General features: G+C 37.3%; 1 protein-coding gene across 1 annotated transcript in view; it reads right to left on the bottom strand.

Annotated features, from left to right (window-relative positions):
- Positions 1-25,760, bottom strand: part of LOC150108157 (uncharacterized) — a 280,382-nt gene that overhangs the window by 194,415 nt on the left and 60,207 nt on the right. The window contains exons 7-8 of the mRNA XM_090390420.1: positions 20,038-20,158; positions 13,352-13,425 (exon numbers count right to left, since the gene is read on the bottom strand). Coding sequence (XP_090246546.1) covers positions 13,352-13,425; positions 20,038-20,158 — 195 coding nt within the window. The remainder of the gene's footprint in view (positions 1-13,351; positions 13,426-20,037; positions 20,159-25,760) is intronic.

The following is a 25,760-nucleotide window of genomic DNA, read 5'->3' on the forward strand; positions in this document are numbered from 1 at the left end:
CCCTTTTTCCACAGTTAATTTATCCCCTTCAAATCTTGAGGACCAAATTTGAGAATAATAGTCTAAGTGTGGTCTAATCAGGGTCTTATCCAACGGAATGATAACTCTTTTATCTCTGCAGATCAGCATCCTTCTCAATATTGCAGCAATCCTCTGGGTTATCTTCACCACCTTCGCAATATGCCCTCTGAATTTCATTTTTCTACCAATTATCATCCCCAGATCTCTTGTCTCCTATACTTCCTCCAGTACAGCTCCTCTAATCGAATATGTAGTCTCCCATCAATGTATCCCAAACTTCAAGACTTTACATTTTGCTGCATTAAACCGACACCCCCATTCATTTGCACATCTGTCTAGTTTATTCAAATCCTCTTGCAGTTTCTCCACATCTGTACTATTACTAATAACCCTTCCCAGCTTCACATCATCTGCAACCAACTGAATATTCCCTTGCAATTGATTGCAATGTCATTGATATAAAGGTTCAATACAGGTCCCAGCTGAGCCCTGTGGAACCCCACTTGTAACCTTCTGCCCCCTTGATATTGCCTCACCATACCCAACTCTCTGATACCTATCAGACAGCCAATCCTGAATTCAGTTGACTAACCCGACATCTAAACCCATGTGTTAAAAATTACACCTTTTAACAAATTAATGTTGATTCTCATAGATAACATTACCCTCATCTGTGCAATGCTGTATATGGTCCCTTGCTAATTTCTCCAAGACCTTAACAACTACTGATGACACACAAACTGGCCTATAATTAGACACTTCCAGTCTGCTACTGCCCTTATCTAATGGCACTGTCTTACCTATCTTCCATTCCTTAGGTAGTACCGTTCCCATAGCCAGACTTTCATTTAAAACCAGGTCAAAGAAGCTGTCAGTTCTTTAGCACATGCTCTCAAAATTCATGGTGAAATACCATCCAGTCCCTTGGCTTTACTGACATCCGGAGTACTCAGTATTTGGAACACACTGTCCTCTTGCACCTCTAAACCTCGGACCTGCTCTACCTGTCTAGTATTAAAACCTTCTTCTCCAGGATGAAATACTCCAATAAAGTGTTCATTGAACAACTCACTATGTCCTCTGCATTAGTCACTCTATTCCCATTTTTATCCCACAATGTCATTCTTCCACAATCATTTCTCCTCCTACTGGCCACATAGCTAAAAAATTCCCTAGGATTTTCTTTGGATCTTAATGCCAATCTCTTCTCATATTTTGCCTTCCTCACCATACTTGTCACTCTCCTGGCCTGAGTCTTATATTCTTCATGCATCTGCTCTCCACTCCTCTCCATATATCTCTTCTATAATCTCTTTTTCACCTGCAGTTCATGTTTGATATTGTTTGTCATTTACTTTACACCAAATTGTGTTCTATTCTTCACTTGTGGAATACAGCTTACTATTGCTGCTAACAAATATTCCTTCAAAATTTCCTAAGCACTAATGATATCTCACCCTTCCAATTCCTCCCTCCATAGAACTGTCCCAAGTTGATATCTAAGACTATTATAATCACCAGCCTTATAATTCCACATACGTTCCCTTTTCTTTGATACTCCTGCATGTCTATTCATCTTCCACTTCCAAGTCAAATCCACATGGTCGCTCTCTCCAACTGGGGGGAGAGATGTCATCTTAGTTATTATCAGCTCTTCTGATGCTATGACCAAATCCAAAACTCTTTAACCTCTTGTTCCCTCTGTTACAAGTTGCCTAAGACATTTGTCCCTCAAGAGTTCTAGAAATTCCATTCCCTTATTACTACATGCATTTTCCTCTTCCCAGCTTATACTGCTGTGGTTAAAATCTCCCATAACAATCATTCTTCTTGCACTTGCCAAGCTCATTTGCCTAAACATCTCCTTCTCCCCACCCTCTGTACTTCTTGCCTTGTAGAAGCACCCCACTAAATATCCTGTCTTTCCCACCTCTACCTCACACCATATGCTTTCAAAACCATTAGTGTCACTGCCTTCCAAAGCCACCACACTCTTAGAGGGCATAAGTCATCACTTATCATATGCAGTACTCCACTACCGTGTTTTCCCTTCCTATCCTGCCTAAAATTGCTGTACCCTGCTACTTCTGTTCATGTTTCAAAGATCCCAATAATCTTTGCCCATGCTGACGCTATCAGGGCCACCAATTCATCTCCTTTATAAATCATATTATAATAGTTAAGTAAACCTGAGCGAGAATTCAAGTACTGCATATCTGATAAGTTCCAAGTTTATATTGTCTTCTCCCGGAGCTTTTCCTGTTTTGCTTTGGGTTAAAGCTTCTGTTAATTCTTCTAGACCAATGGTCTCCAAACTTTTCGTCGTGAGCACCACATTGGATACTTCAGCACTGTTCAGTGGGCCATAGTAAAAAAAAAAACTCTAGAACTAGATATATGAGTTTTATTGAAAGCAGAAAAAAATGATTACAGAGTATGTGAGATTAAATTATCGTATATTAATGACAACGAACACTATCAGCAAATTCTCATATTTTTATCACAAATTATAATAAAACCATTAATGTGAATGATGTAACTGTGTTTGTATTTTTAAAATATTATTAAACTCAGATTCAAATTTTGAAGTGCTAATTACAAGTTGCAATTTAAAATGTTCATCAGATAAATTTGCCCTGTATTTTGACTTGATATATTTCATTCGGGAAAAAGTTTGTTTGCAAAGATACGTTGTCGCAAAAATAGAGATAAATTTACAAGTAAATTTCTTCAAATTTGATTGTAAAATTTTGTAAAATTCAAATTTTTTTTCTTCATTAGTCCATTTTAACTGACCTTTTACAGTCAGAAAGACCGTAACTTGGATTATGGTTACTTTTTGCTATTCGGGAATATATTATGAACACAATTTTAATTAATGCATTTGAAATCTATCACCATCCCATGTTTTTTTTGCGGATTCTTATTGAAAAATTAGTCCAATTGACAGGCCGTATAAAATCATATTGCGAGCCACATCTGACCCACAGGCCGTAGTTTGGAGACTCCTGTTCTAGAGTAATGTTTCCAAGTTGTTTGAGTTGTTTTCAAAAGGTGATTTTCTGATTTGAAAGTTTTCATCATACCACAGATCTTGGTAATAATTTTGCCATGTTTCTATTTTAATGGTATTAATATTTGTGCTAGAAATTCACTAGCACCTATCTTCCAACTCATATTACTTGGCACCTCCAACTACCAAACACCCACAGGAAAATATATCACTTGCTGATGTGACTACATCCACTTCTTCACAACCACATCTGCATCAAACTTTCAATAGGATCTCCCATACAAGACTAGAAGCACCAAACCAGGCACAGATATCCAGCAGAAGCTATGCATAACATTCTATCAATGAAATCCACAAATTCCAACTTACAGATTTGGATCTTTGAATGTTCTATAACACATCTGGAACCTTCACCCATACACATGTGACTTTGTGTGTAGATATGGCAATTATCAGATATGGCCATTGTCTCTGCTACATGCAGCCTAAAAAACTAATGGAGTCTACTCCATGTGGATCAGAAGATATGGGATATCGAATATGCAACCAAATCATTGTTGCCATCAACACCATCATCTACAGTTTCCACCCAAGAGAAAATACCATAACACAATACATAAGAGAAAATGATCATAGATCAGTCTAGGGAAACCACTATGTGGAGCCTATGCAGAAAACTACACACAAGACTATTCCTTGAGTGTCACCACCACAAAGAACAAGGAAAAGTGAAAAGAATTCTATTGGTACCATCTTCAGAATCAAAGAAGACATTATGCATTCTTTCACAGCTGAGGGTCACTTAAAACATCATGATGAAAAGCATTGAAAATACTCCTCCTCCATAGTGTAAATGGAAAATTTTATCATTCTCAGCAAAAAAAAAACTCTTTTTATGGAGATGTGTTTATAATTAAAATTTGGATATGGCAATTTAAAAAATAATTAAATAAAATATATAAAAAATATAGATATTATTTCTGGAAAATTTTCCATGTTACTCCTCTAAATAAATATTAATTTTTACACAGTCGATGACACACAGTCGAAATGGCTCACACCCTGTTACTCCGACATCTAATTTTGTTTCATCATATTCTATCCTTCTTCCCCCAAAAATTTCTATCTTTCACTTCTTCCCAAAGAATTCACTGCCCACCCTTAAAATCCAGGTTTTAAATTTATATACCTTGTGTCTTACCCGCAATTCTCCCACATCTCTCTATCTCCACATTTCCCACCCTCCCTTCCTTCCTTTCAGTCATACTTCAGTAATACCACCATATACCAGATGCCATTCAGTAAGATGACAAACATGAACATCCAAAAAAAAGTAGTATGTCTAAAAGTAAATTTAGTTTAATCCTTTATCCAAGTATAAGCAAACAAAGTTTGCACCTGAAATATCTTCAGGACTGAGGCAACTCGCAGTAAAAGTGGACCAAATTTTCATCACACCTTGTCTCAGTATCTCCCATAATGCAAAGCACATCTCCTTTTGGACATGTATAAAACTATGCATTAAGGGAAGGGCCACTACCCAGACCGGTTTCGATCATTATTGAGTGTTCAAGTACAGGTCAAACTCCAAAAACTCAGTGTTGTTCCCCTCAGTAACAGGCTCACCTTGCCACTGAGAAGAACTCTCAGAACTGGTTGGCTCTACACTGTGGCAGGTTCACCTCACCGCCAAGTAGAGCTGCTCATTTGCTCATATCTCATCTGAGGGGTAACAGTAACCATGCCTCAGTTAACTTCATGGACTACAGCATTGCCATTTATTATCCCCCCCCCCCCCCACACACACACACATCCAGGATCTGGGTGACAGCAACAGCAGAGCCTCAGTTAAAACTTCATGGGCTACAGCATTGCCATTCATAACCCAAGCTTCCAACCAGTTTCGACCTTTGTTGAGATCTTGTCAGTGGAAGCCAGACCCAGAAGTGGTGATACTAAGGCAGAAGCAATGGAGAAGTCATATTTATCTCACGAGTTGCCAAAAGGTGTACCACCTTATTATTAAATTACTCTGGATTTAGGGAAAGATGTTGGAAGTTTTTTTCCTCTTGGTTAGACTATAATAAATTTAGCTTAATCCTTTATCCAAGTGTAAGCAAACAAAGTTTGCACCTGAAATATCTTCAGGAACTGAGGCAACTCATGGTAAAGGAGGACCAAGCTCTCATCACTCCTTGTCTCAGTATCGCCCATAATGCAAAGCACATTTCCTTGCAGACATGTATAATACTATGCATTAAGGGAAGGACCACTTCCCAGACTGGTTTTTCGACCTTTATTGAGGTCTCATCAGTGGGAGCCAGACCGAGAAGTGGTGATACTAAGGTAGAAGCAATAGAGAAGTCATATTTACCTATACGAGTTGCCAAAAGGTGTACCACCTTATTATTAAATTACTCTGGATTTAGAGAAAGATGTTGGAAGTTTTTTCCCACTTGGTTAGACTATAATAAATTTAGCTTAATCCTTTATCCAAGTGTAAGTAAACAAAGTTTGCACCTGAAATATCTTCAGGATTGAGGCAACTCATGGTAAAGGAGGACCAAGCTCTCATCACCCCTTGTCTCAGTATCGCCTATAATGCAAAGCACATCTCCTTGCAGACATGTATAATGCTATGCAAAGCACATCTCCTTGCGGACATGCATAGCATTATACATGTCTGCAAGGAGATGTGCTTTGCATTATAGGCGATACTGAGACAAGGGGTGATGAGAGCTTGGTCCTCCTTTACCATGAGTTGCCTCAACCCTGAAGATATTTCAGGTGCAAACTTTGTTTGCTTACACTTGGATAAAGGATTAAACTAAATTTATTATAGTCTAACCAAGTGGGAAAAAACTTCCAATATGTCTAAAAGTATTCCTTCCTTACATTCTTCATATATCTATATCTTTAAAATAATAGAAAAATAGGCAAAAGTAAAACAAAAATAGACAAAATATCCATAAAAATTAATATATAAAAAATATAAAATAAAAATAAAATAGAATAAAATAAAATAATAATAATAATATGAATATTTTTGTATATATCTATAATCCTTTTTCAGAAACATGTTTCTTTTTATAAAAATAGATAGTTTGTTTTTTCAGACATAATCAGAATATATATTTTAACCATAAATAATAAATTACACGATAACCACAGTAATTAACTTTAATGAAATAAAAGTACAGATATTTTGTACTGAAATTAACAGTACATCATCAGTGTAGGCAACAACAAATTCAAAGGAATGGAATACAAAGTACATAACGTTAAGGTCGGTGGATTACCAATTAAAAACTGTTGCTGCATGCTAAAATTTAATATAAATAAAGATCATTATTGAAATTATTCTTAAAAACAATATTTTTTGATGGTTACATATGATAAGAATTTCCCAAACTTTTGGGGGAGAGAGAGAGAGACAATCGTTTCAATTCAAATTTGGCCGATGTAAAAGGGCTTCACAACTTTCATTCTTTCTCACCAGTTGTCATCTACAGAAGAAAAACTGGCACCTCTATCATTAGCTGGCGTTTACCAGATACCATGTGAATGTAATCTAACATACTTTGGATAAGCAGGCCATTCTGTGGAAAAAAGAATTAATGAACATCAATATTATATCGAACACATGAAACCTCAAAAGTCTGGTCTGTAACAACATAGTATTGGCACTACATACAACATCTAGTGGGATAAAGCTCATTTTCTCCATAGATGCAAATTTAAATATGAATGCCTTTTCAAAGAAAGTTGCGAAGACCTTTTACATCGGCCAAATCTCAATCAAAATGATTGTCTCTCTCTCTCTCTCTTTCTCAAAAGTTTGGGAGATTCTTATCTTATGTAACCATCAAAAAATAGTTTTTAAGAATAATTTTAATAATATTTTTTATTAACATTAATTTCTAGCATGCAGCAACAGTTTTTAATTGGTAATCTACTGACTGTTATGTACTTTGTATTCCATTCCTTTGAATTTCTTGTTGTCTACACTGATGATGTACTGTTAATTTCAGTATGAAATATCTGTACTTTTATTTCATTAAAGTTAATTACTGTGGTTATCGTGTAATTTATTATTTATAGTTATGCCATAGGTACCTTTAAAGATTAGATTATATTTTAATCATGTTGAAATATATACAGGGAGCTTCTAAAACATTTAGTCAAACTTTGAGTACCTGTTTTACTGCCAATTGTGATAACAAAATAGTCACATAAACATAGAACTAGAAATGCTTTTCTACAGAAATATAGCACGTTGTCAGGATATAAAATGTAGCACAAGGCTAACTGCTGTCCCAATGTATGAATGACTGTGCGGTAAGCATGGTGCTATGGAAATGAACATCATTTGAATGTCAACGGATACTGGTCATGACTGAAAATGTGTAAATATATGACACAATCATAAACTCCAGTGTGCAATAAGGCACCAGCCTAGATTCCAATGATGCCAACCCAAGTTGGATCAGTATTAATGGAGACCACCTACCTCATTAGTCCATTATTTTTACCACTGATATGCACCAGCCAGTAGTACCCTTACTTCTTGGAGGAGGAAGAACCAGTGTTACTGGAGGACATGTCATTAGCAATATGCTGGTGCACGTGGTTCATTCATAATGGAGAGTCACTGCATTTTCATCAAAGTGTTAGCAAACATCTTGTTCATACATATCCTGGTAGGAAGAGGATGACTAGCTGAAATATAGAAAAACAATCTTCTGATATGAATCTACTGGAGTTCTCTGAATGAGAACAACTGACAGCTGATGTTTATGCAACATTGGTGCCTAAGGAACAGGCTCTGTGTCAGAGGATTGTGGATATTGTGCAACGAAAATGCAGAATGCTCCTAGAAATTTCTTGGAATGAAAATTTTTAAAGTGTACAGCAATCATTTAGCCAATGCAATGTGCAGTATATATCACTGTTCATGAAGTCCATATTGAACAAAGTCCAATGACTTTGTACCACAGAAGACGATGCTGCATGTTGGTTCGGACAACGTGGGGCTTGCATATTGCAGTCCTGCCATAGAAACCTGTGTTGTGAGTCTCGGCTCTGAATGTTTTTATACAGATTCGTGTTCCAGTCAGTTTTTACATATTATCCTTCATAGCATGCTACAGTTATGTTTAGTGAGTGTGGTGGGTCATCCACTGCGAGTTGCACTTGCTATTGACTCCTTGTGCTTTCATCTCAATATGGTATCACTGATTGTTGACCTGGGATGGCCCAATTTGTTAACAATTTGCTGAATAGATAGGCCTGAAACATGGCATCCTATTACAATGTTTTTTTTCCGAACTCTGTCAGTTCCCTTTTTGCAGCCACTTCACCTAGACACAGTTGAATTGACTTGGGAGAAGTATATTCCATCAATTTATACCAGATACAAGCATGTGACTTGTTACATGGCACGATGCACCTTGCCCGTGGAGGTGTCTGTTGCCTTCTTTCCAAGCTGTGTGTGTGTGTGTGTGTGTGTGTGTGTGTGTGTGTGTGTGTGTGTGTGTGTGTGTGTGTGTGTGTGTGTGTGTGTGTGTGTGTGTATAACTTTCATCTCCATCCCTCTCTTTCTCCATTTGTCATGTAGTAATTTATCAGATGCTTTTACAAAGTCCAAGAACATCAACATGATATGGGTATGCCTTATCCAACACATCTGTCACTTCAGCATAAAATGCAAGCAGATTGCTAATGCGAGACCTATCTTTTACAAATCCATGATATGACTCAATCCTCTATTCCACTTAATCATAACTGCAGGCATACAGATTGGTCTATAACTGAAAGCATTCTGGCACCACTTTTGTGCAACAACACTATTTTTACTTTTTTCACTCCTTAAGAAGCCTCCATACAGGAAGTATTTCATTACAGAAGTAAGTTAAGAGCACAGTAAATCTTTTGCACATTCCCTAAAAATATGGTGTTGAAACAGTACCACTCATAAATAACATGATATTATTATTATTATGTGACACTTCCAGTGAATCCAAAGACTCATCGAGGGAGAATCGATTGATTACCCTTCCAACTACTAACCATGCTCAAACTTGCTTAACTTTATACACTAATGAAGTGCTTATTAAATAATTCCATTGAATCCTTTGATATGCTCACCTTATTACCATCACTATCCAGTACTGTTGCCCTTTTTGTAAGCAGAAGAATTCACTTGAATATCCATTGGTCTTTTTAGCTGCACTTTATATTCCTCATGCATCTGATCATTCTTAACTACATAAGGCTAGAGAGCACAGTGTGAGAAGAGTAGGATATGTTTAGGCAGTTAAGTTTGGCAAATGCAAAATGAGTGATCATTATGGGAGATTTTAATTAAAGCAGTATGAACTGGAAAGAGGAAATAGCATACAGTAATAAGGGAGCAGAATTTCTGGAATTCTCAAGGGACAAATGTCTTAGACAACATGCAGTAGAGGGACACACAAGGTTCAAGAATTTCATATTTGGTCATAGCATCAGAGGATCTGATTGAAATTGAGATGTCTTACTCCTCCCCCCACCCTCCCACACACACCACCATCCAGATAGAAAAAGTAACCGGATGAATAGACACGAAGACGCATCAAGGAGAAGGGCATTTATATGAAATTATAAGGCAGGTGATTATAATAATCTTAGAAATCAGCTTGAGACAATTCCATGGATAGAAGAATAGGAAAGGAAAGATATCCCACATTGTGTAGGTTCTAGTGAAGAAATATTTATTAGCAGCAATGACAAGTCATATAACTCAAGTGAAAAAGATAAAACATTTTAGTTTAAAGTGGATGACTAAGGAAATCAAACAGAAACCGCAGAGAAAAAAAGAGGTTATGGAAAAAAAGTATAATGAGAGTAGTTGCATAAAGAATATACGACTCAGGCCAGGAAAGTGACTAGCATAGTAAGAAAGATGCAACAACTAGAATACAAGAAGTGATCAGCCCTGCAATCCAAGGAAAATCCTAAGGACTTCTTCTTTCATCATGTTGCTAGCAGAAGGAGAACTGATTGTGGAAGAATGACATTTAGATGAAAATGGGGGTCAAGTGACCAATGAAGATGTGATAGTGCAGTTATCTAATGATTACTTTATTAGGGTATTTCTTCTTGAAAAAGTTAGGCTTCATTACTAGAGGGATGGAGAGGGCTCAAGGCTTAAATGTGCACGAGGAGAATGTGTTGTGCTAAGAAACTGACAACTCCATTGGCCTGGCCATTTCAGTGAGGGTCTGGCTATAGTAAAGATGCTAAAGGAGTGGAAGGAGGATAAGATAATGCCATTGAAAAGGTTGGGTGGTAAAATGGAGATGTCAAACTAGATCTAGTGAACTAGATTGTAGATTGGCTGTCTGATAGATACCAGAGTAGCATATAATGGTGCAGTGTCAAGGAAGCAAAAATCACAAGTGGAGTACCACAGAGCTCAGTACTAGAATCTCTATGGTTTAACAATTTGTCAATGACATTGTCAGTGGATTGCAGTGGATATATTCAGTTGGTTGCAGATGATGTGAAGCTGGGAATTTTAGTGCCAGTGTGGTGGCCCTTCAAAAGGATCTGAATAAACTGGACAGATGTACAAAGAAATGCAGGTCAGTTTATTATTATTACTATTATTCAGGCCTCCATGGAGTCAAAAGACTCATCTTGAAATTTGGGACCAAATGATTGGAGGTCATATACTCTACTTGTGGAAATGGAGGAAGTAGAGAAGACAAGGGATCATGGGGTGATGATTGACATAAATTTGAAGTTTAAGGGATGTATTTCAAAGGTGTTCACAAGGTAACCCAGAAGCTTGCTGCAATATTCAGAAGGACACTAAGTCATCTGCAGAGATAGAAGAGTAGTGATTTCACTGTATAAATCCCTGATTAAACCATATCTGGAGTACTGTACTCAGATTTGGTCACTGTGGTTTGAAGGAGATAAATTAATTTATCCCCCTCAAAGGGGGGTGCAGGGACATATAACAAAAACGATATCAGGACTGTACAATGTTAGTAATGAAGATACACTGAGGGCATGTGAATTGCAGAGTTCGATAGACAAAATCCTATCCTATCCTTCTCATCTGTCTAGGATGGATTGAGTCCCCTCCTAATGAGGAATTACTGGCATATTAATGCAGCTAGTTCACCACTCCTTTCCTGCATTCCCTAAGGGCGATATTCATGACTGTATCCATGTGCGTTCACGAGGCTGGTTAGCGTGCTTGCAGGATGAAAAACCCCAGATAAACTGGGGGAGAAACCCTGCTATCCATGCCCAGGACCAGTTATGGCCGAGGAAGATCCTTAAACTCCTCATGTCGTGGACAGGAATCAAACCTAGAACACTCCTTCCCAAGGTATATGGTTGTGAAGCACATAGCTACTAGACTAACTGAACAGACATAGGCAGAATACAAAGAGATAATATGGCTGATGCATTTAAACTGTTGAGAGGTAGTTACAGGATTGATACTGGGGTATCTTTCATATGGTAGAAAAAGAGGAAGGAGCAATGACAAGGAGCCATCCCATAAGATGTGATAGAAGTGGGATATGGTTAGAAGTGGCTTTTTTGCATGGAGGGTGGTTTGACTGTGGAATGCATTATCTAGTAGGTTGGTGAGAGCATGAATAGTGAACAAGTTTAAGGAGTAGTATGACAGACTGTGTGTTGTGAAACATGGGTCTCCCACAGTGACTGCTATGGTTACATGGAGGTCCGGAGCAATAATAATAATAATAATAATAATAATAATAATAATAATATCTCTCATAATAATTTCTTTTCTCCCACTGCTTGTCTAATTTCACTCCTACATCATTTATCCACTAACTGTTGGATGTGTCCTAACTAATTCTCATGCTCTACCAACTTTTTTTACTCATAGTTTATCATCCTGTTGTATTGATGTTGGTGGAACTATGGAGCTCCTAATAAACAGCTGCCTTATAGTTCCACATATGTTCCTTCTTGACAGCAGCCCTCCCATGCTTGAATGTTTCCTAAGTCAATCCTCATGCATGCTCACAGCAACAGTTCTGATACCTAATTCTCAACCAAATCTTGTCGCTATCACCAAATCCAACTCGCCATGTCTTGCTCAAGTTTTCCTAACTTTTTACATGCATTTTCTCTTCTGTAAGAGTTTCTCTCTGATATTTTCTCCAAAAATCAAACATAAAACCCATTCAAGTGCATCTTGTATATCCACATAGTGTATACCATTCCTCTTAATCAACCTACTTACAGCCTGCCTTCTTAGCTTTCTCCTCTTTTACTGTACAACAAACTCACTCATTATAATAAATTTAGTTTAATCCTTTATCCAAGTGTGAGCAAACAAAGTTTGCGCCTGAAAGTATCTTCAGGACTGGGGTAAGGTGGTACAACACCGGGAAACTTGTTGCAAAGGTGGAGCAAGCTAATCAGTATCTCCCATAATGCAAAACACATCTCTTTGTGGATATGTATAATGTTATGCATTAAGGGAAGGGCCACCACCCAGACTAGTTTCGACCTTTATTGAGGTCTTTTCAGTGGGAGCCAGGCCTGAGTGGAGATATCAGGCAGAATGGGAGATACTGAGATAGGAGTGATGTTAGCTTGCTCCACCTTTGCAATGAGTTGCCTGGTGTTGTACCACCTTACCCCAGTCCTGAAGATACTTTCAGGAGCAAACTTTGTTTGCTCACACTTGGATAAAGGATTAAACTAAATTTATTATAGTCTAACCAAGTGAAAAATAAACTTTCAATAAACTCACTCATTGTCATGATTAATTTTTCTCTTGTTTTTTTATCTCATTCACCAACTCTTTTAAGTCCTCCTTCCAATTTTCAGTTAGTTTTTTTTTTATTTCTGAACTTTTCCTACCTAAATTTGTAGTGTTTATTGATTTATCATAAAAAAATCTCCTGTAGCTTCCTTTTTTGATAATTAATCCTGATTAATTTTTTTGTACGTTATCTAAAAAAAAAGCTCCAAGTTTGTTTAGTATAAGAAATAACTTGTACTTCCATCTAGTATCAAGAAAAGTAAAGCTTGTGTAATTGCATTATACGTTCTGTTATGGACTGCCAAGTTTTGTATTCAAACACAGTCTTTCACACAAAATTTGAAGCTCATAGGTCTAATGCTAAATTCTTGTGTATGTACGTGCCTGGAATAGGTGTAAATTCTAAGTTTTACATGCGAGAATTGTTCCTTCTTCAATGACTACGTTAGCAACATTTCCTAATAATATAGAGAAATATTTGTACATTTCACTGTAAATACACACTAAATCCTTACCTTGAGTAATTGTTAAGTTCTGAACTGCAGTTTTTTTAATGTCCCCACTAGAGCTCAAAGAATCATTGCTAGTACTAAAAATAAGAACAAACAAAAGGTTCAATATTGCAATAGAGTAGGTATGGATCACTATACACATTTTAATATCACATTTTATAGTTTTAATTAAGAAATTTAATGATTGCTGTAAATGAAATATAGTGATTTAAGCAGCTCTGTAATAATGCAATATATTTCCTATGACATGATCATTAATCATTCTTATTATTATTTGACACCTCCAGGGAGTCCAAAGACTCATCGAGGGAGGGCACCTGCTCTACAACTGTCTCCACCAACTGACCACAACTACACCAACGCCATCTACCGCTGACCACCACCACTAGTATTTCTGAAGACAATCACAACATCCATGCCCATGGTGGGATTCGAACCCGCAGCCATTTGGCTGGAGAGCGGATACGCTAACCACTCGGCCAGCCAGGCTGGCAGAAGACCCTCTGGTATTTGAAAAGTTTTTTACCTAGAGTATAATATATGTTAAAGATACCAAGTAATTTTATAACCTTGGTTTTAATCCTTTTTCCCAAGTAAGCAAACAGACAAGTAAGTCAAGTTTGCACCTGAACATGGTTCAAGACTTTTGGTGGTGGTGCATCTTTCTCTCATCCGGAGATACTTAATAAGGTCAAAGCACCTTGTGACAACTTGCATAGGTAAAATTGATAAGCTCTGTATTACTTAAACCTTGGCATTTCAGGGTCTGCCTACTCACTGATGAGACCTCAATAAAGATTGAAACCGGTCTAGGTAGTGACCCCCACCCATAATGTATAACATCATACATCTCCTAGAAGATGTGTTTTACATTTATGGGAAATACTAAGGAAAGTGATCAGAACTTAATCCATCTTTACCACGAGTTGCCTTGGTGTGCACCACTACCAAAAGTCTTGAACCACGTTCAGGTGCAAACTTGACTTACTTGTCTGTTTGCTTACTTGGGAAAAAGGATTAGGGAAAAGAATAAGGTTATAAAATTACTTGGTATCTTTAACACCCACTGGTATAGTTGTATTGTTGCTGTATATATATATGTGGTATTATTGATATATGCAAGTACTCTGGGAAGTCAGGGATTCATTGAAAGAGAGGGGTGGCACTGGAAGGTTAGTTTCTTGGTACCAATCACATCTCTCCTTAAAAATATTCACTGGTAATTTATTCCAGTGAAAAAAACTGGGACCTCACATTCTTCTTGACTATACCCATAACCAGCTTCCAGGGATGACCCTGAGTTCTCCCCATATCCCATTAGCAGCAAAACTTCCCTTGTATCTGTACTGTAAGAACCACTTACTAGCTTGTATGTTTCTATCATATTTCCTCCTCTTCCTTCTATTTCTCAAACTTTGAATTATTATTATTATTATTATTATTATTATTATTCAGGCCTCCAAGGAGTCAAAAGACTCATCGAGGGAGGTCAATTGACTGCCACACTCCTTCAGTCTAGATTCATATGTAAAGTTCCACAAGGCATATATAATTTTGGTTAGCCAGTGCTAGACCTTTTCCACTATTTCCTCACCTCAATGGAACTAAGCTGACCATTTCTGAGCACAGTAATCCAGATGTGGTCTTATCAAGACCTTGTAAAGTGTGAGAATAGCTTTCTTATTCATAAAGTTAGTGTCCCCATTGCATTTATCTGATGTGCTGATGTCTTAATTACCTTGACAATGTTGCTTCTAAACTTTAACTGACTGTCTACCATTACCCTGAAGTTTCAGAAAATTTTTTCACTTGATTACAAAGAAAATTATATTCTTGTTTAATTCTTCCTTTCAATGTGCAAACTTTGTTTGCTTACACTGGAATAAAGAATTAAACAAGAACATAATTTCTTGCCAAGTATAATTTATGCCTAAGTTTCTAGCTTCACCAACTACTTGCAGCAAATTCCAATTAATATGATACTCAGTCTGCAATGTCATCATCATCATCAAATTCCTGCCATGTACCCTCAAGGGGTGTACAGGATATGACAGTACTACATGAAAAAAATTACATCACTATTAATTTCCTATCTACAATTTTCCTCCAAATCAGTCTGTTACTTGTCAAGACTCCAACATTATCAGATCTTATATTTCTATCGTCTAAGGCACTTTGTACCATATCAATCCACCTATATCTTGGTCTTCCTCGGGTCGTTTTCCTGCCAACCTGCCATAGAACACTTGTTTTGCTAATCTTTCCTCTCCCATTCTATTTAAGTGACCATACTATCTGAGATTAGCTCTGCTAACGCATTCCTGGATGCTGACAATGTCAAGTTCTTTCCTAATATCCTCATTTTTAATATGATATTGCCATTGATGCAATCTGTTCACGCCTCTAATCTTTCTCAGGACTCTCATATCTGTGGTGTCTAGTCTTTGGTCAAGTGTTTTACTTCTGACCCAGCTCTCAGATCCATAAGTTAAAACTGGTTTGAACACTGTCTTGTATACAGCTAATTTAGTGTTCCGACTAATTTCTTTCTTATTCCATATGAATTTATTCAATTGACTTCCCACCATACCAGCTTTGCTGATTCTGTTGTCTATTTCTATATTTAATTTACCATCTTCAGTAAAAATCATGCCTAAGTAGCTAAAATGTTTTACTTGTTCCACAGGTTCTCCATTCACAACACAGTTGACATTTTCAATGATTCTGCCTATTTTCATTGTCTTTGTCTTTTTATTGCTGACCTTCATACCATATCTATTACAACAGCTATTCAATTTAGTCAGAGAATCTTGCAGACTTGTAGCGGATTTATTTAGAAGTATAACATCATCCGCATAAAGCAACGAGCTGACATTAACATCTCCAATTTTGATATCAGGTTTAATACCACATTCCTTCATAATGTGATCCATATAGATAATGAATAACAGAGGGGATAATGTACATCCTTGTCTCACACCAGATTTAACATTACTGCTGACTTACAACTCAAATAAAGACTAAGTATTGCTTGATATAATGCCCCATTGACACCATATAACTGCAGCGTATTGAATAGCTTCTCTCTTGGCACCTTGTCATATGCCTTTTCCAAATCGAGAAAACTTAAATACAGATCTTTGTTGTATTCCCATGCTTTCTCGACTATTTGTCGTAAAGTGAAGATCTGATCAAACAGCCTCTATTTGGCCTGAATCCAGCTTGTTCTTCACCAAGCTTTTCTTCCACAATTCTTCTCAGGAACACTCAGTAGGGAAATACTTCTGTAATTCTCACATTGTTTTATTTCCCTTTTTATATATAGGTACTATGAGAGCTCTACTCCAATCATCGGGAATTCGTCCCTCTGTCCAGGCTTTCTGAACTATGCAGTGCAGCCACTGTAAGACTTTTATACCACCATACTTCAGCATTTCTGGTCGAATATCATCTACTCCTGCTGCCTTTCCACATTTCAAGCCTTTGATGGCTTTTTTCTACTTCAAGTATGGATATGTATTCCTGACTGCATGCCTGGTCAGTGTTTTTTATCACTGTGCTGTCATCACTGCTTGTTTCATTTATCAGTTTTTCAAAGTAATTACTCCATTCTTCAAGGATATCTTTTTCTCCTGTTTTCATGTCACCTTTATCATCTCTAACTCCTTTTACAGCACTCTTTCCTCCATTCCTAAGCTTCTTCAACAACCTCCAGAATATTTTGCCACCTTCTTGATATTTATTTTCTATATTCTTGCCAAAGTCCTCCAATGACTTTTGATTAGCTAGTTTTACACCCTGTTTAGCTTTCTTACATTTGTTTCTGTATTCTGTAAGAGTAAAAGCTGACTTATTTGCCAGGAACTTTTGATATGCTTTCTTCTTTTCCTTCACTGCCTCTTTAACTTCCTGTGTCCACCAGGGAATTCTGATTTTTTTATCCTTGCACACAACCTCACCACATGCCTCTCTGGCAGAATCAATCAATGTTTTCTTCAGAGTTCGCCACTGAATCTCCAAGGTTTGATTCCTGTTCTCAAACTCTTTCATTTATTTTTCAATAATCTTTCTGTATTTTAGTCTACAGTTCACATCTGAGAGCTGCTCAACTTTTATTCGCTTTAAAACTTTCTTACATGTTATTCTTTTCAATATGAAATTCAATTTTATCCTGCTCAAGGCTAAATAGTGATCACTTCCAATTTCAAATCCTCTGTACACTCTGGCATCCTGCACCAGGGAGAAAACATCACTATCAACAATAACATAGTCAATGAGACTTTTCTTATTCCTAGCCTCTTCTCTCCATGTGAATTTGTGCACATTTTTATGTTGGAACATGGTGTTAGTAATAACCAGTCCATGTCCTGAGCAGAAATCCAACAGATATTTCCATTATTATTAGATTTGCTCTTTTCTCCAAATTTTCCCAAAATATTTTTGTATGTCTCACAATCATTTCCTACTCTGCTATTTAGATCCCCAACAAGGACCAACTTTTCCTTTTTCATTGTGTCAGTTGCTTTTTCTAAAGCCTCAAAAAATTCCTCCACTTCTACCTTAGTAGAACCTTCTGTGGGACCATTGGCACAAATAAGTCTCATTGTCCAGTTCCCCATTCTCATATTTGCCCACATTACTCTACTTGAGACTGATTGCCATTCAAGAAGATTAGCCTCGTATTTTGTGTTGAATACTAAGGCTACGCCTTCTTTTCCTTGATTGTCATTGCCTGAATATAACATTTTGTATTTATTGCTCAGAAAAATCTCACCAGTTTTTGTCATTTTTGTTTCAGTCACCCCTATTATGTCGATCTGGCTTATCCAATTCCTCAGCTAGCTCCATTTCTTTGCCATTCAGGCTTCTTACATTGATAGTACCGATCTTTAACTCTGGTGATGTTGAGTTGGGGTTTGTTTTCAGATTTGTTCCAGTAGCTGACTTTTCGCTGTTCGCCCTGGTTCCCTGGTGAAAACAACGGGGGCCTTGTTTAACCGGGCGACGCCCCAGCCGGCATGAAATTTTGTCATGTTGTACCATCATTTTTTATTTTGGTTTAACCAATAAGAATACTATTTGGTCGGCTAAATCCCAAATTGCCAGCCCATCCTCGTTCGTTCAGTATCAAAGTAGATACCCAACAGGGTGCACCACGAGAAGGTGAGGATTGGACATTAGGTCAGAAGCTCTGGTCGGTTCTCCGCATTCCTTTAAAGGCTATGTGGAGGTTTCCTCTCAGTTATACAGCTTTGACCCTTGTCTGCAATGTCTTCAGCTCAAAATAAATAATCTTGCACACTTAGCAACATTAAACTGATACTCATTAACATTTTCTCACAGAATTAGTCTATTGTACTCAGCATTCAAGGATTATGTATCAGAAATATCCTTTATGACCTGACTCAACTTAGCATTATCTACATATAATTGAAAATATTTCCCTTCAGCTCATTCCCAATGCTATTAACATACAAGTTAAACAGGAGTGGTTCAAGGACAGAACCCTGTGGTACCCCCACTAGTTGCCCTCATTTTCTCAGATTAAGCTCTTCCATATATCACCTATAGATACCTGTCAGATAATCATGCTCCAACACATGCCACAAGTTTATTTTGCATGCCAATCACTTTGAGTTTGTATAATAATCTCCTGTGTTGAATTCTGCTAAATGAATTTACAAAATCTAAAAGAATCATTGCAAATCCACTTCTCTTATCCAACTATCACTGTATTATAAAAGTGAGTAGATTGGTAAAACGAGACCTACCTTAAACAAAGCCATGTTGTCCTTTATAAAAGATAGTATTATCTACCCACTTCTGGATGCAATTTCTTACTGGCCTCTCTAATACCTTAATAACTACTCTAGAGATACAGACTACATGTCTTTGGCTGCATTGGTTCTAATTCCTCACTTATATAGTGGAATTATCTTGCCTTCCTTCCACTCATTAGGAAGAGCATTCATGTTGAGACTCAAGTGAAACAGGTTACCATGCATGCAGATACCTCATTCAAAGCAATCATGAAACAGGTTACCATGCATGCAGATACCTCATTCAAAGCAACTATTATGTTAGCATCAAGCTACTGCAATATTTTTAATGCTCTGTCTTCTTCCACTTAGCAACTGTGCAACATGGAGACTCCTGGTAAGCAGAATTGTCTTCCTTCATTTAATCCTGTGTGAAGAAATATCCAGAGCATGGTATGCCAGAAGACAACTGTACCAAACAGAAGTCACTACAGGTCTGAGAGACCACTTTTAGAATTGGCATCAGCTATAAAGCCTTCTCCTAATCTCAACAAGTATGGCTGTGTTAATTTGCAGATATGGGTCACTCTAAGCCCATTTATAGTACAAACTTTTCATTGCTACCTGGTTCCTAGAGAGTGTTTCATTAGGACATTCATTCCTTTTCAGTTACAATTTAAACTGTTTTCATACCATTCTAACTGACTGCTGTGTGTCTACCACAGTTGCAATTTGTGCTCTGATGATGTGCTAGTTTGAAAATCATTAAAATATTAGCAAGGTTAATAAATTCTATTTATTTAATAAATAAATAATAAAAAATATTTTAATATGAAGAGATTTATTTTTATGCAGTTTATTTAACGATTATTTTGTTATATAGTCATAAAAATGCCACAATCTTTTAAAAAGTAATAACAGCAGACTAACTTCTTTTGACCAAATTCCACAAGGAGTTCTACAGTTTCACCAGATCTGTCCATTACAGTACACACCTCTTCATATGTTAAGTCAACCAATGAAACTCCATCCCATTCCATAATATTGTCACCTTTAAAGAGAGAAAAAAAAGAACATATTATTATTATTATGGGCTAATCTAAGGAGTCCCTAGACTCATCAACGGAGGCCCTAAACTCCATGTTAAGTACTATCCAACATTTGCGTAATATCTATCATACTTTGCTTTGAATTAATTCATAGTCATGGCACACACACAAAACAGACTCTGGCAACCTATTCCACTCATTCTCTACTCTCCAAGCAAAAAATCTAGTCCTGAAACCCCTGCTAACTGCACTCTTATTCATTTTCCATGGATGGCCCTAGTTCTCCCACCACCAGACCTGTTCTGAAAAATTTCCTCTGAATTAATCTTGTAAAAACCCCCTCAGTAATTTGTATGTCTCAATCATATCATCCCTTTTCTGCCTAACAACCAGTTTCTGTAACCCACAAATCTTCAACCTGTTCTTGTAAGGTTCATTCCATAGATCTGCTACCATCTTGGTCACTCATCTCTGGATCTTCTCCACTCCTGCTTATTGCCAAGAAACCTAGCACCCAGATCTGCATACAGCAGTCAAGGTGGGGTCTTATCAAAGCTCAATAAAGAGAAACAATAACCTGCTTGACTCTGTTTGTCAAAGTATTCTTCAGTAACCAATTAATCTGATGAACTGTTTTAGCCACTTTTGCTATGTCCCCCTAAACTTTAACTTCCTATCCAACAACACTCCAAAGTCTCTGGCTTCGTCAATTTCCTGGAATACAGTTCCACCAATGTGGTATACATCTGGTAATCTTTTCACCCCAAAATGAATAACCTTATACTTTGCCACATTAAACTGACATCTATTCTCCTTTGCCCAGTCTGCCAATCTATCCAAATCATCCTGCAAAATTTTGACATCATCTGTATTAACTATTGCTCTACCCAATTTATACAGTAGTGGTCCTAGAACAGAACCCTGTGGTACGCAACTAGTCAGAGGCCTTCTTTTGGACTCTACTCCTGAATAAACTACTCCCTGATATTTCTCCATCAACCACCCTACTATCCATCTCACCAACCCTATATCCATCCCCATGTGCTGCAGTTTACTGATTAGAATTCCATGTGGTATCCTGTCAAAGCCCTTTGCAAAGTCCAACAGTATCATTGTAAATAAACCAATTACCTTCATCCAACTCGGCTGTCAGTGTATTCTAAAATGTGAGCAAGTTACTGAGGCATGACTTACCTTTCACAAAACCATGCCCATTCCTGTATTTTGCTCTTGACTAACTTCTCCAACACTTTGACAATAATTCCTGATATGCTGATCAGTCAGTAATTTGCAATATCAGATTTGGAGCCCCCTATAGCATGTCATCCTGCAAAATTTTGACATCATCTGTATTAACTATTGCTCTACCCAATTTATACAGTAGCGGTCCTAGAACAGAACCCTGTGGTACGCCACTAGTCAGAGGCCTTCTTTTGGACTCTACTCCTGAATAAACTACTCCCTGATATTTCTCCATCAACCACCCTACTATCCATCTCACCAACCCTATATCCATCCCCATGTGCTGCAGTTTACTGATTAGAATTCCATGTGGTATCCTGTCAAAGCCCTTTGCAAAGTCCAGCAGTATCATTGTAAATAAACCAATTACCTTCATCCAACTCGGCTGTCAGTGTATTCTAAAATGTGAGCAAGTTACTGAGGCATGACTTACCCTTCACAAAACCATGCCCATTCCTGTATTTTGCTCTTGACCAACTTCTCTAACACTTTGACAATAATTCCTGATATGCTGATCAGTCAGTAATTTGCAATATCAGATTTGGAGCCCCCTATATGCAATGGAACTATTTTCTCCTCTTTCTACCCCCTGGCACTAACCAAGAACTGAGACTTAGATTAAACAATATGGTCAAGGGCACTGACAATTCCCTTGCTGCTTCATGTAAAACTTGAGCTGGTATACCATCCAATCCCACAGCTGTATTCACATTAAGGTTCTGTAATATGCTATGCACTTTCATTTCATTCACCTCAGTTCCCATATAAGCCTTTGACTCTCTTGTTCCTGCAATATCACCACCTGGATGATATACTCTTGCAAAGTTTTCACTTAGTAATTCTACTATTTCGACTGATTCAGTTACCTCCCTACCATCAGTATTCATTAAAACCATTCTGCCATATACATTCTCTCTTTTACTTGCAGCATATCGAAAGAACTGCAGTCCAGCTTAATGATGATATTCATCCATTTAACTCCCACTTGATTTACTCTCTTGCCTCTAGGCAGTCTGCCATTAACTCCCTCAAACGATCCTTTACCACTTCCCTTGCAGTTTTACATGCCATGGCACTGATCCAAGCAATTTCCTAAGCTTGTCATACTTACCAGCAATGTAATTCCACATATATCCTGTCTTAACTGAAAATTTCACATATTTAGCAACCTGCCAGGTCAATACCATATGATAACTCTCAATGAATTGGTGGCAACATGGTCATATTTGTAATAGACAAATTCTCAGATGCAATTACTAGATCAAGCACTCTCGAATCCCTAGTATATTCCATTACATGCTGTCTAAGTAATTATCCCTTAGTAACTGCAAAAATTCCATTTCCTTCCTCTCATGTGTCCTCTCTTCCTTCCAATCTATGTTCCCATAGTTGAAATCTCCTATAATAATTACGTGTCCTCCACTTATTGAGTCTATTTGCCAATGCATACTATCATCATCTTTTCCATCACCTGGTGTATAGCAGCATTCGACTGTATGTTTTGTTCTGCTAGCCTCAATTTCACACAAGATAGCCTCAAATATACTATTTTCACTGGCCTGCAGATGGACTTCTACTCTCTTTGGTTGCAGTTCATCAATAACACCACTCTCCCCATTCTTTTCTCTATATCCTCCCTGAATACACTATACCCTTTACATTCTATTGCACTAACTATATCATGGTTTGTTACCAGTGGTGCTAACTTAGGCATATTATACACATTTTTACACTCAACTGCCTCATTGATGTCTGCATATCCACTCAACAGCTCCCGCCCCTTCCCTAAAAGCTCTAGTTTCCCTGATTTTGCACGTCCACTTTCACTTTATTCAACAACAGGTTGTTATTGATACACACATTCATGTTCAAAGTAAGTGCATCACCTTACATAAATATAGTTTTTAGTAGTTAAATGGTAATTTTCATTGGTTTATCATTAGATATTTTATTGTATTGCATCATCTTTCATTCCCACGGGTTTCTGTATAATGTAAATGTAATAGTTGCTGCTATTGCATCAGAATTTTGTATGCCATAAACAGACAGCAAGAGCTACTTTTTGCATTTTCATGCTGAGATCACTATGGCTAGTTAAGTGCAGTTAACAGCTTGCAGAAAAAGTGATTCAAGCTTTGAATAGAGAGGACTATTCTTCTCATGAAATAGCTAAAAGGGTGTCTTGTGGTCAATCTACTGTGGTATGGCTGCTGTTGAAAGTGAAGGAAACTGGATCTGCTGAAAGGAAGCAGGGGACAGGAAGAAAGTCACTGTTCACACCATGCCAAGATCAAGTTCTAAAGCAGCTCTGCCTTAAAAATTGTTGTGCATCATCTGGAATACTGAACCAGGATAGGGAAAAACAAATGGGAGTTGTGTGTTTTTAGGATGCCTGGCTATCAGGCATCCTAAAAAGAAGGTCTTATTAACAAAAAAAAAAACGAGATTGGCTCAATTAAATTGGTGCATAGAGCATGCTAAATGAACCCCTGATCAGTGAAAAAAATAATTTTTTCTGATAAGAAAAAGTTTAACCTGCAGGGCACAGATGGAAAACAGACAGTTTGAAGACGATCAAGGGAAAAATTCCACCTTGACTGTCTGGTATCAACAGTCAAATTCTCAGCCAATTTGATGATTTGGGACTGCATGTCGTAACATGGTGTTGGCTGCTTGCATCTCACAAAAGGTTCAGTGAATACACACGTGTACTGGAAAATTTTAGAATTGCTGCCTGCTATCAGAGACCACTTCACTGTAATGACGAACTGTATCTTTAAGGATGACTCTGCCCTTGTCACAAGGCAAAAAAGTGTAATGCTATTATAGCCCTTTAGGGCTATAATAGCATTACACTTTTTGCCTTGTGTAATGCCTTGTACCATAAAATGTACCATACAACTCAATTTGTATGGTACATTTTAATGTACCATACAAATTGAGTTTCATAATTAAAATAGCATTCATTTTTGTTGCAGGTTAATAAGTGGCTTAATGAACACTCAATTCAGCAACTATTGTGGCCAGGAAACAGAAGATCTCAATCCCATTGAGAATTTGTGATATCAAATGAAGACTGAAATACACAATCAAAAGCCATAAACACTTTGGAAGCTCCAATAAGCCATTATAAGGGTATGGAACTATGAATTGACAGTTGTATCCATCAGGCAATTGATTTTGTCAATGCCCTGCCTGTGCCAAGCTGTAATCAAGGCAAAAGGAGGACCCACGAAGTACTAAACAGCAAAGAGTGAATTTTTAGCTTTGAATGTTAGTAAAACTATGCAGATGAACTAAATTTTTATACCAGTATTTTTTTTTTTTTGTGAAAATATCACTGTCCACTCTATTTTGAAATATTTGTCAAATTTGTTGTCATTTCCTAATTATGTCACATCTTGTACTAAAAGAGCCAAATATTAATCAAAAATAAAAATGTTATATTACCTTCTTCATTATTTGTGACAATTATTGTGTTATTATCCTTTTTCAAATAGGCATTCAAATTTAATTAACCAAAAAAACATGGTTACAGCAGGTGATGCGGTTTCTATGATCATGAGTGTATATTGAACATCTCCCAGGAATGAAAATCTCCCAAAGCTTGAATGAAAGTTGCAAAACAAACATGCTGCCTAAAATTTTCAAAAAGTCCACAGTAATTGGGAAGGTATGACATACATAATTTAATTATTTCTAACCTTTTCCCATTATAAAATGGGATAATATTTTGCCATTGTTTCAGTTATGGGAATTAAATTATAAAAGAATATTCTCTTAGAAAGTTCAAAAAAAAAAAAAATCAGCTAACGCCTTTTTATTCCCGTATACGGGAGTAGGCGAGGCCATTTAGCCCTATCTAACCTTTTGGAGACTGAGTGGGCAGTTCAATCTCCACTGGTACCCAATCAGAGACAGATGGCCCAAGGCTATCACTAATTAAGCGGTACGCAGTGAAGAGAGACGGCTCAAATGTGCCGCCATCTCGTGGTCCCTAAACCTAACACAATATATTTAATGTCTGAAATAATGTGGGTTCTACGGTCGATTTTCTTGAGTTTACAGGACGAAAAACCCGAGTTTCCGGGAGGAAAAACCTGCTTGCCCGTGCCAGAGATCGACTAACTCGAGAACCGGTCGAAAAAAGGCTTAGAAAAATTTCCTCTAGTCACCGACTAGACTCGAAACCAAGTCTTCCTTCGTGCGGCCAAGCGCGGCGGTGTGCAAACACCACATCTGCTGAGCTACACAGGCTCTCTTAGAAAGTTAATATCTTTAAACTACTAACAGAGTCAAATTGATGTTTTGTTTTCATGATAATCTCAGAACCCCATTTTTACAGAGACGAGGGAATTATCT

The sequence above is a fragment of the Typopeltis vanoorti genome, chromosome 3, assembly GCF_054136105.1.
Source record: "Typopeltis vanoorti isolate ZY-2024b chromosome 3, IOZ_Tvanoo_1.0, whole genome shotgun sequence".
In the NCBI taxonomy this organism is placed as follows: Eukaryota; Metazoa; Arthropoda; class Arachnida; order Uropygi; family Thelyphonidae; genus Typopeltis; species Typopeltis vanoorti.